Source organism: Ahaetulla prasina, chromosome 8 (assembly GCF_028640845.1).
Source record: "Ahaetulla prasina isolate Xishuangbanna chromosome 8, ASM2864084v1, whole genome shotgun sequence".
Taxonomy (NCBI): Eukaryota; Metazoa; Chordata; class Lepidosauria; order Squamata; family Colubridae; genus Ahaetulla; species Ahaetulla prasina.
In genome coordinates, this window is record NC_080546.1 from 63,926,043 (window position 1) to 63,944,826 (window position 18,784).

Here is an 18,784-nt window from a genome sequence, read left to right on the forward strand (position 1 = left end):
CATCTATATCCCATACAAAAAAGTGAAGGTAACTTGGTCCGTGAACAGAATTTAATTATGAAAAGAACCTTCTATCATTCAAATCCATGGATAAAATAAATTACTTAAGTTCCTCTGTGGAAATTAAATCTAAACGACTGAAGTTAGGATTTCTTCAGAACTCTTGCCATATATATGAGTATTTATATTCTACTGTTTCTCTATGTGTTTAAAACAATAACTTACCTGCAATTTTAAACTCTTTGGCCAATTGAATATTTGCACATTAAAAATCTGCCCAAAATGAATTCTAAAGTCTGAGCTCATCTGCCGAGAAACTGTTCTAGACACCTCTTTGGAATTGAAAAGAACTTTTAAGAAGATAGACCTTTTCTTCACATCTTCACGTCTTGCAACTTCAGTTCTACAAACAGATTTTTAAAGTAAATATTTACAAGTAAATAAAGTATGTACATTTGCTTGAATAATAATAAAGAATAGAAGAGAAAGAATTAAGATAACAAAATAGAAATATAGTGATTGTGGCAAAAGAAAGAAAAAGTAGAACCAATAGTAATAGGTGGCTTGAGTGAAGTGATAAACTTCACTCTATACCGTGTGTGCAATCCCTTTTTCACATCTCTAAAATGTCCCAATTATCTAATAGAATAGAACATACAAACCTAAAATCAAAAATATATATCTTAACTTGTTGGACTGAGCAGTGGATTTAGGAGTTTATAACTTGCTTTTCTCTTATGCTCAAAATGTGTAGTTGTGTGATTTATTTTTCCCTCTCCACAAGGGCTAAATATTATCCAATCTGGATCCACATATTAAAAAATACAATAAAAAGTATGTCTGACACATTATGCAGAAAGCACAGGTCCATACAATGAAAAACAGCATCCATTGTCCATAACTAAGAATTGGACAAGCCATGGGAATAGGATAATTAACCTTCAGATACAAATGCAGAGGAGAGAAGACTTCTAAAGAGAAGGAAAAAAACCTCTTGAGCTGCCAACATCCCATATGTGCTTTGGAGGAAACCCTCCTCCCCCCACATACACACACAATCATAAAAGTTCTAAAGCACTGAGAAATCAGATTTTGCAAGTTGTATATCAGAAAACTTTGAAAATTGGAGAACAGGAGTTGAAGGCCCTGAAAGAGATTCCTTCCAAGATGTTAAGAGACAGGAAGGATTTTGTCTTTTTTACACAAGAACTTAAAAAACACCAGATTCAATTTAGATGGGAGATGCCAGTTGGTCTGACAGTATTTTATCAAGGAAGGAGATACCGAATTGACACTGTGTTAAAGGCAAAGGATTTTCTCTCTACAGTCTTGAAAGTTGAAATAGAAGTGATAGAAAAACTTCAATAGAATAGAATAGAATAGAATTTTTTATTGGCCAAGTGTGATTGGACACACAAGGAATTTGTCTTGGTGCATATGCTCTCAGTGTACATAAAAGAAAAGATACGTTCATCAAGGTACAACATTTACAACACAATTGATGGTCAATATATCAATATAAATCATAAGGATTGCCAGCAACAAGTTATAGTCATATAGTCATAAGTGGAAAGAGATTGGTGATGGGAACTATGAGAAGATTAATAGTAGTGCAGATTTAGTAAATAGTTTGACAGTGTTGATGGAATTATTTGTTTAGCAGAGTGATGGCCTTCAGGGAAAAACTGTTGTTGTGTCTAGTTGTTCTGGTGTGCAGTGCTCTATAGCGTCGTTTTGAGGGTAGGAGTTGAAACAGTTTATGTCCTGGATGTGAGGGATCTGTAAATATTTTCATGACCCGCTTCTTGATTCGTGCAGTATACAGGTTCTCAATGGAAGGCAGGTTGGTAGCAATTATTTTTTCTGCAGTTCTAATTATCCTCTGAAGTCTGTGTCTTTCTTGTTGGGATGCAGAACCGAACCAGACAGTTATAGAGATTCAAGAGATTCAAGAGGGCGTGGTGACCCAAGAGGCCTCATTGCTGCCAGCACCAGAGGAGCCACAAGAGCAAAGGGTGACAAGAGGAGCTCTTAAGCGTAAAGAAGAGCAACAGCTTCAAAGTAAAAGTCAGGACCCCAGAATGGAAGCTATGGGAGGAGCTAGATGGAAGATACCAGAGGAGGATCTTCTGTTGTCTGCTTCAAAGCTTCAGGAGGCCAGTAATGGCAAATAGAATTTTGTCATGGAATGTTAATGGCTTGAATTCAGCTCAGAAAAGAGGGAAAATATTTCACTATTTGAAACAATAATGATGTGATTTGCCTGCAAGAGACACATATCAAATTATCAGACCAAAAATACTTAATAAACTCAAAATTAGGTAAACATTTTCTTGCATCAGTTTTGGATAAAAAGAAAAATGGTATAGTTGTATATATCAGGAAGGATATACCAGCTAAGTTAATTGAGGCAGATACTCAAGGAAGATTTATTGCTATTGAACTGGTGATAGATGCAAAAAAGACATTACTGATAGGTATTTATGCACCTAATCAGCAACAAGAAAAGTTTTATAAAATGTCACACGAGAGATTGACCCTCTGGGATTACAGTTAGTTTATTTTATTAGGAGACTGGAATGGAGTAATTGATACAAGAAATGATAAGAGAACCTCTTCTAAGAAGATACCTATACATGAAAAACTACCAAAATCCTTTTTTGAAATGATGGAAGACTTTGAGTTTAGAGATATATGGAGATTGCGGAATCCAGATGAGAGAGATTTTACTTTTTTCACCGATAGGCATCAATCTTTTTCACGTATTGATTTTATCTTAATTTCTAATGACTTGCTTTCTAGGGTGAAGAAAATGAAGATATTTCCAAGGTGTTTAACTGACCATAGCCCAGTTTGGATGGAATTACTACAAGGAAAAAAAGGTGGTAGAACATGGAGGCTAAATGAAAATTTGTTTAGATATGAGGATAATGTAAATCAATGTAAGAAACAGATGAAGGAATTTTTTGATCTTAATATGAACAAGGGGACACCGATAGGAACTGTGTGGGATGCAAGTAAAACTTTTATTAGAGGTATATTGATATATTTGGACAATAGGCAGAGGAATAATAAACAAAGGCAGCGTAGGTACTTGGAAGAAGAAATTCAAAAGAAACAACAATTATTAATACAAAATCCACAAGACCAGAAACTTAAAAAGGCTATAAGGATATTACAGAGTCAATTTAATATGTTAATGGCAGACCAGGTGGCAACAAATATACAATATGCTAAACATAATACCTTTTGTAATGCAAATAAACCTGGGAGGTGGCTGGCATATAACTTAAGGAAAAAACAGAAAGCACGTATCATAGAAAAAATAGAATATAAAGGTAAAGAGATATATCAACAGGACAAAATTAAAAAGGCCTTCTCAGAATTTTACACTACTTTATATGTGAAAGATAAATACTGAATAGGGACATTTAGGATTATTTGAAAGATTACAAGGTTAATACTCTAACATTAGAACGAAGGGAAGAGTTGAATTGGCCGATAGCTACTGGAGAAATAGTGGAGGTAATTAAACAATGAAAAATGGGGAAAAACCCGGTACAGATGGACTTATAGCAAGTTATTATAAAAAGGTACAGGATGAAATACTAGGTCCACTTAAAGAATTATTTAATCAGATACAATTAGGAGGGGGAATACCCCCGTCATGGAAAACATCCTTTATTTCATTGATACCAAAAGAGGAACAAGATTGCTCTAAACCCGGGAATTATAGGCCTATCTCACTTTTAAATAATGACTATAAAATTTTTGTTAAAATAATAGCGAATAGATTAATGTTAGCTTTAAACAAAGAATTCATACTGATCAATCTGGATTTATAAAAGGGAGGCAGATGAGGAATAATGTTAGACAGATTATTAACATATTGGAATATTTGGAAAAGAAGAATAGTTCAGCAGCACTTATTTTTTTGGATGCAGAGAAGGCCTTTTATTTATTTATTTATTTATTTTTCACATTTATATACCGCCCTATCTCCCTAGGGACTCAGGGCGGTTCACAGGCACTTAAAAATACATATAAATACAAACTAAAATAACAAGTAAAAAACTTATTCCATAGCCAAATTGTTAAAACCAAATAAATAATAAAACCCATTTAAAACCAATAAATTTAAAATCTAATCCAGTCCCGTGCAGATGAATAAGTGTGTTTTAAGCTCGCAACGGAAGGTTCGGAGGTCCGGAAGTTGACGAAGTCCTGGAGGGAGTTCGTTCCAGAGGGTGAGAGCCCCCACAGAGAAGGCCCTCCCCCTGGGTGTCGCCAGACGGCACTGCCTAGCTGACGGCACCCTGAGGAGTCCCTCTCTGTGAGAGCGCACGGGTCGGTGAGAGGTATTCTGTAGCAGTAGGCGGTCCCGTAAATAACCCGGCCCTATGCCATGGAGCGCTTTAAAGATTGTCACCAAAACCTTGAAGCGCACCCGGAAGGCCACAGGTAGCCAGTGCAGTCTGCGCAGGATAGGTGTCACGCGGGAGCCACGAGGGGCTCCCTCTATCACCCGCGCAGCCGCGTTCTGGACTAACTGAAGCCTCCGGATGCCCCTCAAGGGGAGCCCCATGTAGAGAGCATTGCAGTAATCCAGACGAGACGTCACGAGGGCGTGAGTGACCGTGCATAAGGCATCCCGGTCTAGAAAGGGGCGCAACTGGCGCACCAGGCGAACCTGGTGGAAAGCTCTCCTGGAGACGGCCGTCAAATGATCTTCAAAAGACAGCCATTCATCCAGGAGGACGCCCAGGTTGCGCACCCTCTCCATCGGGGCCAATGACTCGCCCCCAACAGTCAGCCGTGGACTCAGCTGACTGTACCGGGATGCCGGCATCCACAGCCATTCTGTCTTGGAGGGATTGAGCTTGAGCCTGTTTCTCCCCATCCAGACCCGTACGGCTTCCAAACACCGGGACAGCACTTCAATAGCTTCATTGGGGTGGCCCGGTGTGGAAAAGTACAGCTGGGTGTCATCAGCGTACAGCTGGTACCTCACACCGAAGCCACTGATGATCTCACCCAGCGGCTTCATATAGATGTTGAACAGAAGGGGTGAGAGAATCGACCCCTGCGGCACCCCACAAGTGAGGCGCCTCGGGGTCGACCTCTGCCCCCCTGTCAACACCGTCTGCGACCGGTCAGAGAGATAGGAGGAGAACCACCGATAAACGGTGCCTCCCACTCCCAATCCCTCCAACCGGCGCAGCAGGATACCATGGTCGATGGTATCAAAAGCCGCTGAGAGGTCTAATAGGACCAGGGCAGAGGAACAACCCCTATCCCTGGCCCTCCAGAGATCATCCACCAACGCGACCAAAGCCGTCTCAGTGCTGTAGCCGGGCCGGAAACCGGACTGGAACGGGTCTAGTTTGATTGATTGCATTGGGATTTTTTATTTAAATTAATAGAGAAAATGCAATTTGGAGACTGCTTTGTTAGAACAATTAAAGCGATTTATGGAGAGCAAACAGCTCAGATTATAATAAATGGTAGTTTGACAGAAGTTATTAAGATTGCGAAAGAAATGAGACAGGGATGTTCTTTATCACCACTATTGTTTGTTTTAACTCTGGAACCATTGTTGGATAAAATACGAGAGTTAAAGAAGATAGAGGGAATTAAAATTAGACAATATGAGTATAAAGTTAGAGCTTTTGCAGACGACTTAGTGGTTACTTTAACAAATCCTATAAATTCAAGTAAATCTCTGTTGTTGTTGTTTTTGAATTTATATCCCGCCCTTCTCCGAAGACTCAGGACGGCTTACATTGTGTAAGGCATTTGTTGGAAACAATTGATAAATACGGAAAGGTATCAGGATTTAAAATAAATCAGAATAAAACAAAAGTGATAATTAAAAATATGTCTAAACAACAGAAACAAAACTTAGAGGAAATAGCAGGATTTGAGGTGGTAAAAAAGGTTAAATACTTAGGGGTTTATATTAGTTCATCGAACAGGAAACTGTATAAGAATAATTATGAGTTGCTATGGCAAAAAGTTCAGAAAGACATGAATGCTTGGAAAAAACTGCAGCTATCATTATTGGGGAGGATAGCGGCTATTAAAATGAATGTGTTACCTAAATTTTTGTTTCTGTTCCAGATGATACCAATAATCAAGAAAAATAAAAATTTGGAGGAATGGCAGATTGGGATTAATAAATTTATATGGCAAGCTAAAAAGGCAAGGGTTAAAATGAAAATAATTCAGGACTCACGGGAAAGAGGAGGCCTAAAAATGCCTAATTTTAAACTATATTATGAAGCCCTTTCAGTAATAAGTGACTGGTTTAATTTAACGGAGGAAAGAATTTTGAATATAGAAGGTTATGACTTATTATATGGATGGCATGCGTATTTATTTTATGAAAAAAAGTGAATAGGGCTTTTAAGAGTCATGTGTTGAGAAGTGCTCTTTTGCGTGTCTGGAAAAAATATTCCTACAAACTAGACTATAAGATTCCTATATGGGCAAGCCCCAGACATGCAACAGAGAATATAAATATAGAACATAAACAGGAAATGATTACTTATAAAGAACTTTTGTATGCTGAAAGAGGTAGCTTGCAATTAATTTTTTTTCAGGTATTAAATGAAGAAGGCAGGAAATATACTTGGTTTCAATATGGGCAACTAAGTGCTAGATGGAAAGAAGATCAAAAAATTGGTATAATGCAAAGGGAGGAAAATTTAATAAAGCAAATTAGAAATCAGACCCAGGAGCATATAAAGAGATTGTACAATGTGTTGCTTGAAATAGATTCGGAAAAGGATTTGGTAAAGGACTGTATGATAAAATGGGCACAGAATATTCAGGAACCAATAATGTTGGCAACATGGGAGAAAATCTGGGTTAGAAATGTTAAGTTTACACAAGCACAGAATCTAAGGGAAAATTTTTATAAGATGTTTTATAGATGGCATTTAGATCCCAAAAAATTATCATGTATGTATCCTGATATCCAAGCGAAATGTTGGAGATGTGAGTGTGATGATGCTACATATTTTCATATTTGGTGGACTTGCAAGAAAATTAAGGCCTTTTGGATAAGAATTTGGTGGATTATTCAAAATGTCTTGAAGAAGAAGATAAAGTTCCTGCCGCAATTTTTCCTTTTGGGAATTATAACGGATTGTAGAGTGACTGAGACTAAATTGATCTTGAACTTAATAACAGCAGTAAGGCTGCTGATTGGACAATATTGGAAGAAAAAAGAATTACCGTATATACTCGAGTATAAGCCGAGTTTTTCAGCACATTTTTTGTGCTGAAAAACGTCCCCTCGGCTTATACTAGGGTCTATACGGCTTATACTCAAGTTTTTTTTTTTTAAGCCCCTCGGCTTATACTCGAGTATATACGGCTTATACTCGAGTTTTTTTTTCTTCTTTTTTTCACATTTTACCGGACTGAAGCCCTGCCGGTGCAGTGAGAGGGCGGGGCGGGGGAGCCGCCAGCCTTCTCAGCTGAGGGAGGGAGGGTTTCAACCGTAGGTGCCTCATTTCCCACCCTCGGCTTATACTCGAGTCCCCAGTTTACCCCAGTTTTTGGGGTAAAATTGGGGACCTCGGCTTATACTCGGATCGGCTTATATTCGAGTATATACGGTAACTACAATAGAAGAACAGATATTGAAAGTTACTAACTTGGCTGAGATGGCAAAAATCTCAGCCTTTTTGAAAGACAATACGCAGGAAAGATATTTAATTGAATGGAAAAAATGGATTGATTATTTACAAAATAGATATCAGATTAAGAGATATCAGATTGCCTTTGAATAATTAGGATGTATTATTTTAGAATGTAATGGGGGAGGTTAGGAAATGAAAAGACTCGGATGAGGCTAATTGGATTAGAAGGGAAAATCTTACTCTACGTTTGGTTTATGTATAACAATACCTTGTGATTTACCCGGGAAGCCGGGGGGAAGGGGGAAGGGGGTTTTGAGGGGAGGGGGAAAGGGGAAAAATGTTTTTGTTTTTTAAAACTTTTTCAATTAAAAAAAAAGTTCTAAAGCACAGGCTCTTATCCCAAAATAAAATTACACATCACTACCTTAGGACCACATTCTGCCATCTTGAAAAGTAGAGGCTGGCTGCAGAATAGCTGCCAAAGACATGGCCAGAAAGACCACAATGTTGCTTTTTTGGAAAAGAAAAGGGCTAAAATTGCTTTTTTGTTTTGTTTTCTTTTGCAATGAGGAAATTTTCAATTAAAAAAATAGGAAAAACCACAATCCTGCCTCTGTTGAAAGCTGGGAACATTATCTTCAAATGTTCTTTGGCCCACAACTGTGGGATTGAAAATAGACTGGCCCCTTGCTAAGTTTCTGCCATGAATGAACAGTCTTTACTTTCAAACATCTGGCTGCTATTCCAGGCATTCTGAAAATAAACATCTTAGGAATTGATTTGGAGAGTCAGCAACATTTTCAAATCTTAGTTTTCTACTGAATTTTCAAAGACTTTTCATTTCCAGTTTATATGAAATGAGGAGCAGCAAATATTTAAATGTTTTAATTATTATTATCAACAGAATCTTCAGATATTAAAATACACTGGCAGATAAGCCAATGTTAAGAACGTGCATCTCATTTAGAAATTGTTGTGTTTCTCCAGCATGACTTAAAAGAGGCAGTTATAATGCCATAACTGGGGAAAAAATCCATCTGGGTCTGGGAGCTTTGTAATTACAGGCTGATCTCAAATCTTCCATTTTTGAATAAAAATAAATAATTGAGAAAATGATGGATCCATACCTCTTGATGCACTTGAATGAAATTAGTTATTTGGACTTTTTCAATCAAGCATGCTGGTTGTTTGGGAAGTTTGGGAAAATTAGATGGGAGATGTGATCCTATGAAATCTTTCTGGGATTGGTTGGCCCTGCCCATCTCACTACCTAAGTGATTCTAGGCATAGAAATAAAATGTCATAAAATTATATAAAAGAATGTGGTGTTGAGGAAACTGTGGCTTGACACTTAGGTAGCTGACTGCTGATTTCCTATCAGGGATTATTTAGTGTGCTGAGTTGATCTTCAAAACCTTAAAAGACCCTGGTGTATACTATGAACCTGCCCAGGGACTTTGATCGGCGGAACCCTTCCTGAAGATGCCCAGATGCCTTAAAGGACAGATATGTCTCTCAGGATTGAAGAAAATGTCAAGAAAAGAATTGTGGCAAAGCTTGGAACTGCTTTTAATTGTGACTAGATTCTAGTGATACTTAAAATCTAGTGATTTTATGCTAATACGGCTCACCTAGGACAAGCCTCATTTGGAGTGATGCTCCCCATCAAGCTTAATTCAGGGATTAAAACTGGTTCTCCAGGCTGCCTTCTGTTCTCAGCAGCTCTTCTGCGAACTTGCAGCTCCACCTGCTGTTGGTCAACTGGGAGAGGTGGAAGAGGCTTCAGAGGTTCCTGCATTTGCTCAGATTCTTCATCTTCCAAATGTTGACTTGATTTCTTTTTTTGTTTCTTTTGATTTTTCTATATGGATGAAAAGATGTATTTGTTTTTGGAGGATCTCTCATGCATGGATTTTGCTGGACTGGTCATTTTTTTCTCTAATTTGATAAACGAATGTGATAAATAATTCAATTGGTGGCTGGATGTTACTAATTTTTACTAGCTATTCTATTATTTGAAGTTTACCTGTTTTTTTAAATCTTGGAATTTAGATAAATTCCTCCAAAAAAGGCTTTAACAGGACTTTATCCTTAAAAATGACTTAATGTTGATGGAGATTCTCAATCATCCAGATCATGGTTGTCCCAAAGATGTTTTTTTTCCAAAAGGCAACTGGACTTTCTTGGGTTTTTCTTTGAAAATGTTTAACTTCTCATCAAGAAGAAGGACCTGAAGAAGCTTCATAGATGAGAAGCAAAACATTTTCAAAGTAAAAAACAAGAAAGTCCAGTTGCCTTTTGGAAAGGCACCTTTGGGTTAAAAGTGGCTTTGATGTAGAACATCATTGTTTTTTAAATATATATTCTGGTTTTCTTTCAGGAACTGAGGAAAAATTAGATGTCTACAATTCTCTTAGAAAGATGGACTGAGAGAAAGACACTGAGTATGTGAGTGAGTGGGGGATTGAATTTAGTATTGAAACACACTGCCACTAACATTTGACAATCATGGTAAATGATCATAGAAAGTACCTTCCTAGTATTGATTAGTTTCATATGGAAAGGATTGTAAGTAGTTTTGACTCTTGCCTATATTAACATTGTGACAGTCTGAAAGAACAGAATGCAAAAAATAATTCATTCTAATTTATGTCATAGCTAATCATCCAGGACACCACTGCCTACATTGGCCATCTCTTGACTAGCCTTTCTCAACTATAGCATCATTAAGTTGTGTGGACTTCAACACAACTTAATGATCTAGCTAACAGGCTGTTAAAGTACACATATTTTAAAGTTATCAGAATTGAAAAACACTGTGCTAGACAATGAAGCCCATGCCTAATCTCTTTCCCACATTAGCCAACATAATATGTGAGCAAAAAACAGTTCCCATCCACAATGATGCTGACTCAAACCTGTGCCTTTTTCCATGATTTCCATGCCCGAAGTTCAGTTTTATATTCATCCATTTTCATTTCATACTCTTCACTATTTTCTTCTAGTAATTCAGCTGTTTCAGCCTGAATTTCTGCCTCATAGGCCTTCTCATCCAACTTCAGGTCAACTTCTTCCCTTCAAATAGTAATAAAACCAAAGCCATAAATAAAAACAGTGTTGGTATATTACATTCTAACATGTGTTGCATTTTTCACATGATCAATATTGGCTTCATTTAGAATGTGTGTGTGTGATTCTAAAAAATAGTGGATGCAGCAAGTGGGAGAAATAAAAGCCAGAAAGGTTTTCTATCTCAGTTTCTATTACGCTTCTGTCATTTTTGCCAAACTTTCTTTTTTGAAAGAAGCACAGACATGAAATATCATTCCTTCAGTCCAATACATTTTATGTTACCTCACTAATTCTTTATGAGGTACAAAATTAAGAGGCACCCCTTTCACTGTCCCTTTGGACATTCCTTCTTCCAAATGCTTGAAAGGAAACAAAAGGATTACAGGAGGGCTTCTGGTGGCGACATCATGCTGTAGCGGGGCAAACGAGCAAGGCTCTGTTTGTCTGTGCCCGATTTTCCGTGTTTTTGAGGCTTTTTTGGCAGGTCGGATCTTGGAGGGATTGGCGAAGTGAAGGGATTTCTTTGAAGATGAACAGGGAGCAGTGTGAGCTCCTATTTGGTGAGAGGAACCCTCTGGATATACACAGAAGAAATATTTTATTTATTTATTTATTTATTCATATTTTTATACCGCCCTATCTCCCTAGGGACTCAGGGCGGTGTACAGCCATCTAAAAACAACATAAATATACAAAGTAAAACATTAGTCTAAAAAACTTATTAAATAGGCCGAAAATTTAAAATAGACATATAAATAATAAAACCCCAATTTAAAACCAAATCTAAAATTTAAACAATTAAAATTTAAAAAATCTAGTCCAGTCCTGCGCAAAAAAATAGATGTGTCTTAAGCTCGCGGCGGAAGGTCCGAAGGTCGGGAAGTTGACGAAGTCCTGGGGGAAGCTCGTTCCAGAGGGTGGGAGCCCCCACAGAAAAGGCACAGAAATATGCTAGAGAATGGTGGATCCAGAGGCGTGACAGACTGATGATTTGCACAGGGAGAGAATAGTGGAAAGCAGCTTGAAGAACTGGAGAGAGGAGAGTAAAAGTGAAAGAAAGGGAAAACCCTCAGGGATCATAAAACGACTTGAGACAGAAGCAGCAGAGTGAGACTCCAAGAGGGAACCTGAGCTGCAAGGCAGCAATGGGAGCAGAGATTGAGAGAGAATTTAGCATGTGAGTGGAACAAACAAGTGGTTTGTGGCTGGATTGCTATACTACTGGTACTCAAAAGAAACTTTTAACTTTTGAGATTGTTTCCTGGGGGGAAAAAAGAAAGGGTTGGTTGGTTGGTTGGTTGGTTGGTTGGTTGGTTGGTTATTTATTTATTTATTTATTTTTTAGATTTTTATACCGCCCTTCTCCCGAAGGACTCAGGGCGGTGTACAGCCAGATTAAAACAGTACAATATACAAATTAAACCACAGTTAAAATAACCTATTCTATAAATGGCCAAAAATTAAAACCGTCAAATTTGACCCATAAATAAAATACCCCAGTTAAAATTATTAAAATTCAAAAAATTTAGAAAATGTAAAAAATTTAAAAATTTAAGCCAGTCCCACTTGGATAAACAGGTACGCTTTCAATTCACGGCGGAAGGTCCGAAGGTCGGGAAGTTGACGAAGTCCTGGGGAAGCTCGTTCCAGAGGGTGGGAGCCCCACAGAAAAGGCACAGAAATATGCTAGAGAATGGTGGATCCAGAGGCGTGACAGACTGATGATTTGCACAGGGAGAGAATAGTGGAAAGCAGCTTGAAGAACTGGAGAGAGGAGAGTAAAAGTGAAAGAAAGGGAAAACCCTCAGGGATCATAAAACGACTTGAGACAGAAGCAGCAGAGTGAGACTCCAAGAGGGAACCTGAGCTGCAAGGCAGCAATGGGAGCAGAGATTGAGAGAGAATTTAGCATGTGAGTGGAACAAACAAGTGGTTTGTGGCTGGATTGCTATACTACTGGTACTCAAAAGAAACTTTTAACTTTTGAGATTGTTTCCTGGGGGGAAAAAAGAAAGGGTTGGTTGGTTGGTTGGTTGGTTGGTTGGTTGGTTATTTATTTATTTATTTATTTTTTAGATTTTTATACCGCCCTTCTCCCGAAGGACTCAGGGCGGTGTACAGCCATCTAAAAACAACATAAATATACAAAGTAAAACATTAGTCTAAAAAACTTATTAAATAGGCCGAAAATTTAAAATAGACATATAAATAATAAAACCCCAATTTAAAACCAAATCTAAAATTTAAACAATTAAAATTTAAAAAATCTAGTCCAGTCCTGCGCAAAAAAATAGATGTGTCTTAAGCTCGCGGCGGAAGGTCCGAAGGTCGGGAAGTTGACGAAGTCCTGGGGGAAGCTCGTTCCAGAGGGTGGGAGCCCCCACAGAAAAGGCACAGAAATATGCTAGAGAATGGTGGATCCAGAGGCGTGACAGACTGATGATTTGCACAGGGAGAGAATAGTGGAAAGCAGCTTGAAGAACTGGAGAGAGGAGAGTAAAAGTGAAAGAAAGGGAAAACCCTCAGGGATCATAAAACGACTTGAGACAGAAGCAGCAGAGTGAGACTCCAAGAGGGAACCTGAGCTGCAAGGCAGCAATGGGAGCAGAGATTGAGAGAGAATTTAGCATGTGAGTGGAACAAACAAGTGGTTTGTGGCTGGATTGCTATACTACTGGTACTCAAAAGAAACTTTTAACTTTTGAGATTGTTTCCTGGGGGGAAAAAAGAAAGGGTTGGTTGGTTGGTTGGTTGGTTGGTTGGTTGGTTATTTATTTATTTATTTTTAGATTTTATACCGCCTTCTCCCGAAGGACTCAGGGCTAAAACAGTACAATATACAAATTAAACCACAGTTAAAATAACCTATTCTATAAATGGCCAAAAATTAAAACCGTCAAATTTGACCCATAAATAAAATACCCCAGTTAAAATTATTAAAATTCGAAAAATTTAGAAAATGTAAAAAATTTAAAAATTTAAGCCAGTCCCACTTGGATAAACAGGTACGCTTTCAATTCACGGCGGAAGGTCCGAAGGTCAGGTAATTGACGCAAACCAGGGGGAAGTTTGTTCCAGAGGGTAGGTGCTCCAACACAGAAGGCCCTTCCCCTGGGGGCCGCCAGCCGACATTGCTTGGCGGACGGCACCCTAAGAAGACCCTCTCTGTGTGAGCGTATGGGTCGGTGGGAGGCATAAGGTAACAGCAGGCGGTCCCGTAAGTACCCGGGCCCTAAGCCATGGAGCGCTTTAAAGGTGGTAACCAACACCTTGAAGCGCACCCGAAAGACCACAGGTAGCCAGTGCAGACTGCGCAGGAGCGGTGCTACCCGGGAGCAACGTGTGGCTCCCTCAATCACCCGCGCAGCTGCATTCTGGACTAACTGAAGCCTCCGAGTGCACTTCAGGGGTAGCCCCATGTAGAGAGCATTGCAATAATCCAGACGAGAAGTGACAAGAGCGTGAGTGACCATGCATAAGGCATCCCGGTCAAGGAAAGGGCACAACTGGCGAATCAGGCGAACCTGGTAAAAAGCTCTCCTTGAGACGGCCGCCAACTGGTCTTCAAACGACAGCCGTCCATCCAGGAGAACGCCCAAGTTGCGCACCCTTTCTGTGGGGGCCAATGACTTGCCCCCAACAGTCAGCCGCGGCTGCAGCTGACTGTACCGGGGTGCCGGCATCCACAGCCACTCCGTCTTGGATGGATTGAGCCTGAGTCTGTTTCTCCCCATCCAGACCCGTACGGCTTCAGGCACCGGGACAGCACTTCGACAGCTTCGTTGGGGTGGCCCGGGGTGGAAAAGTACAGCTGGGTATCATCAGCGTACAGCTGGTAACTCACCCCGAAGCCACTGATGACCTCACCCAATGGCTTCATATAGATGTTGAACAGGAGAGGCGAGAGAATCGACCCCTGACGCACCCCACAAGTAAGGCACCTCGCGGTCGATCTCTGCCCTCCTGTCAACACCGTCTGCGACAGGTTAGAGAGATAGGAGGAGAACCACCGATAAACGGTGCCTCCCACTCCCAAACTCTCCAACTGGTGCAGCAGGATACCATGGTCGATGGTATCAAAAGCTCCTGAGAGATCTAACAGGACCAGGGCAGAGGAACAACCCCTATCCCTGGCCCTCCAGAGGTCATCCACCAACGCGACCAAAGCTGTCTCCGTGCTATATCCGGACCGGAAGCCGGACTGGAACGGGTCTAGATAGACAGCTTCATCCAGGTACCGGGGAAGCTGCCATGCCACCACACTCTCTACAACCTTATGTTGAATGTGTTGGAGGTATCGAATTAGAACTTGCGCTACTGACAACGGAGGTGACTGTGCAGTTTTGAACAGAGAAGTCATCTTGTAGGATTTTGAGAGAGAATTTAGCATGTGAGTGGAACAAACAAGTGGTTTGTGGCTGGATTGCTATACTACTGGTACTCAAAAGAAACTTTTAACTTTTGAGATTGTTTCCTGGGGGGAAAAAAGAAAGGGTTGGTTGGTTGGTTGGTTGGTTGGTTGGTTGGTTGGTTATTTATTTATTTATTTATTTTTTAGATTTTTATACCGCCCTTCTCCCGAAGGACTCAGGGCGGTGTACAGCCAGATTAAAACAGTACAATATACAAATTAAACCACAGTTAAAATAACCTATTCTATAAATGGCCAAAAATTAAAACCGTCAAATTTGACCCATAAATAAAATACCCCAGTTAAAATTATTAAAATTCGAAAAATTTAGAAAATGTAAAAAATTTAAAAATTTAAGCCAGTCCCACTTGGATAAACAGGTACGCTTTCAATTCACGGCGGAAGGTCCGAAGGTCAGGTAATTGACGCAAACCAGGGGGAAGTTTGTTCCAGAGGGTAGGTGCTCCAACACAGAAGGCCCTTCCCCTGGGGGCCGCCAGCCGACATTGCTTGGCGGACGGCACCCTAAGAAGACCCTCTCTGTGTGAGCGTATGGGTCGGTGGGAGGCATAAGGTAACAGCAGGCGGTCCCGTAAGTACCCGGGCCCTAAGCCATGGAGCGCTTTAAAGGTGGTAACCAACACCTTGAAGCGCACCCGAAAGACCACAGGTAGCCAGTGCAGACTGCGCAGGAGCGGTGCTACCCGGGAGCAACGTGTGGCTCCCTCAATCACCAGCAGCTGCATCCTGGACTACCTGAAGCCTCCGAGTGCACTTCAGGGGTAGCCCCATGTAGAGAGCATTGCAATAATCCAGACGAGAAGTGACAAGAGCGTGAGTGACCATGCATAAGGCATCCCGGTCAAGGAAAGGGCACAACTGGCGAATCAGGCGAACCTGGTAAAAAGCTCTCCTTGAGACGGCCGCCAACTGGTCTTCAAACGACAGCCGTCCATCCAGGAGAACGCCCAAGTTGCGCACCCTTTCTGTGGGGGCCAATGACTTGCCCCCAACAGTCAGCCGCGGCTGCAGCTGACTGTACCGGGGTGCCGGCATCCACAGCCACTCCGTCTTGGATGGATTGAGCCTGAGTCTGTTTCTCCCCATCCAGACCCGTACGGCTTCAGGCACCGGGACAGCATTTCGACAGCTTCGTTGGGGTGGCCCGGGGTGGAAAAGTACAGCTGGGTATCATCAGCGTACAGCTGGTAACTCACCCCGAAGCCACTGATGACCTCACCCAATGGCTTCATATAGATGTTGAACAGGAGAGGCGAGAGAATCGACCCCTGACGCACCCCACAAGTAAGGCACCTCGCGGTCGATCTCTGCCCTCCTGTCAACACCGTCTGCGACAGGTTAGAGAGATAGGAGGAGAACCACCGATAAACGGTGCCTCCCACTCCCAAACTCTCCAACTGGTGCAGCAGGATACCATGGTCGATGGTATCAAAAGCTCCTGAGAGATCTAACAGGACCAGGGCAGAGGAACAACCCCTATCCCTGGCCCTCCAGAGGTCATCCACCAACGCGACCAAAGCTGTCTCCGTGCTATATCTGGACCGGAAGCCGGACTGGAACGGGTCTAGATAGACAGCTTCATCCAGGTACCGGGGAAGCTGCCATGCCACCACACTCTCTACAACCTTATGTTGAATGTGTTGGAGGTATCGAATTAGAACTTGCGCTACTGACAACGGAGGTGACTGTGCAGTTTTGAACAGAGAAGTCATCTTGTAGGATTTTGAGAGAGAGAGAAAAAAGCGTAAAATAGAAGATACTATGAACTCAGATATATAATATATATCTATATATATAATATTTGACTACAAGAAATTTTGGTGTCAGTAAAAAAATTAATTGAAGAAAAGATTAAAAAGTAATAAGTAAGACTTATATATTAATATATTTATAACTATATCTTACTGAAGTATTTATAAAGTATTTATAATTATATATTTATACATAGTTACTGAAATATTTGTAATTTATAATTTATAGTTTATTCACATTAGCTGCTTTTTACTTTTATACTTTGATACTGATATATATATTTAGCTTTATATACTAACATATTTGCATTTAATTGTAAGACAAATAATATTGGAGAGTATTGGGACATTAAATTAGAAATATAACAATTGAATATAAATATAGGTTCCCTCTACACAATACTTATATAACAGGGTAATATATATAAAGAATTTTATTTAAGGCTGAAAATTGTAACTGAATCATAGAAAAAAGGAGTATATTTAAGAATTATTTATCATTATTTATTCATATATTTACTTATTAATAACCATTGATTAAATAATAATTATCTATTAATTAACCGTTAGAAATTGGCATTGAATCATTCAAGGATTATATTAAGAGATTAGTGGGAGAGATTATAACAATTGCGTGGAAAGAACTTAGAGTAATTAAGGAGGGATAGAGATTGAAAGAGAGGAATAGGAAATACGGTTGATTATATGATACTATGGAAAAACTTTTTAAAAAATATTAAAATAACAAGCACAACTACCACAGCCTGGAAAAACTTTTTTAAAAATATTAAAATAACAAGCACAACTACCACAGCCTCTAAAATGGGGGGGGGGAATAACTTCAATAACAGCCTCCCCCTCAGGATCAAAATCTGTGGAAGCTGTGTTGGGAGGTGAAACATTTGGTGCTAATGTTAATCTACAAAATATGCAGTCAACCCTACTGGCAATACAGGAAACAATGCTAAAAATGCAAGAGGTCATGACAAACAACCATGAAGAGATTAAGAATGATGTGGGAAAAGTAAAGGGGGAGATAAGAAAGCTAGACGATAAAATTGGTACAATGCAAGAGATGATAAACAAAAACAAACAAAAGAAAGTCGGTAAAGGTTAAAACGGAACATATGGAAAAAAATTAAACATGGCAACAAATAAAATGGAGCCAGAACATAGGGAACTAGAAGAAACTGTCATAAATCTGGAAATGGAAAAATCTATGTTCTATCTCCATTTTCAAAATGTCTTGGAAAGCAAAGAAGATCTCCCCAAATTAATGGCTGAATTCCTAGTAGACATACTGCCAAAAAGCAAACAAGAACTGGAAAATGAAATTGACGAAGCATACAGGATTCATATGAATTATGCACGGAGGAATAAACTTCTAAGAGAAGTCAACGTTAAATTTGTGAGGAAAAAAATAAGAGATAAGATACAGTAAAACAAGAGAAGACCCCCGACGTATAAAGGAAAAGAAATCACAGTGCTGAAACAGATTCCAAAAAGAATAAGAGAGCAAAGATGAAGCTACCGCTTTCTCTCCACACAGTTGTTGAAATACAGAGTGATGTTCCGATGGCTCATTCTGGAGGAGATGTTGATAACATGTCAGGAGAAGAAATTCCAGATTGATTCCTTGGAAAAGGCTCAGGAATTTTACAATCACTACATAAGCAGGGAAAATGATAGTAGGGACGAAGGAGAAAGGAAGATCAGTTATCAGAGGAAAAAATTACGGAACAAGAAACAAGAGAACAGAAGGAAGTAGAGCAGGGGTGTCCAAACTTGGTCCCTTTAAGACTTTTGGACTTCAACTCCCAGAGTTCCTCAGCCAGCTTTGCTGGCTGAGGGACTCTGGGAGTTGAAGTCCAAAAGTCTTA

The 18,784-nt window shown here is 39.9% G+C and overlaps 1 protein-coding gene across 16 annotated transcripts in view; it reads right to left on the reverse strand.

The window, feature by feature from the left end:
• Positions 1-18,784, reverse strand: part of CC2D2A (coiled-coil and C2 domain containing 2A) — a 300,925-nt gene that overhangs the window by 141,399 nt on the left and 140,742 nt on the right. For all 16 annotated transcript variants that reach the window (XM_058192299.1, XM_058192308.1, XM_058192307.1 and 13 more), the window contains 3 exons: positions 10,568-10,724; positions 9,281-9,510; positions 226-403 (listed from right to left, as the gene is read on the reverse strand). In XM_058192299.1, coding sequence (XP_058048282.1) covers positions 226-403; positions 9,281-9,510; positions 10,568-10,724 — 565 coding nt within the window. The remainder of the gene's footprint in view (positions 1-225; positions 404-9,280; positions 9,511-10,567; positions 10,725-18,784) is intronic.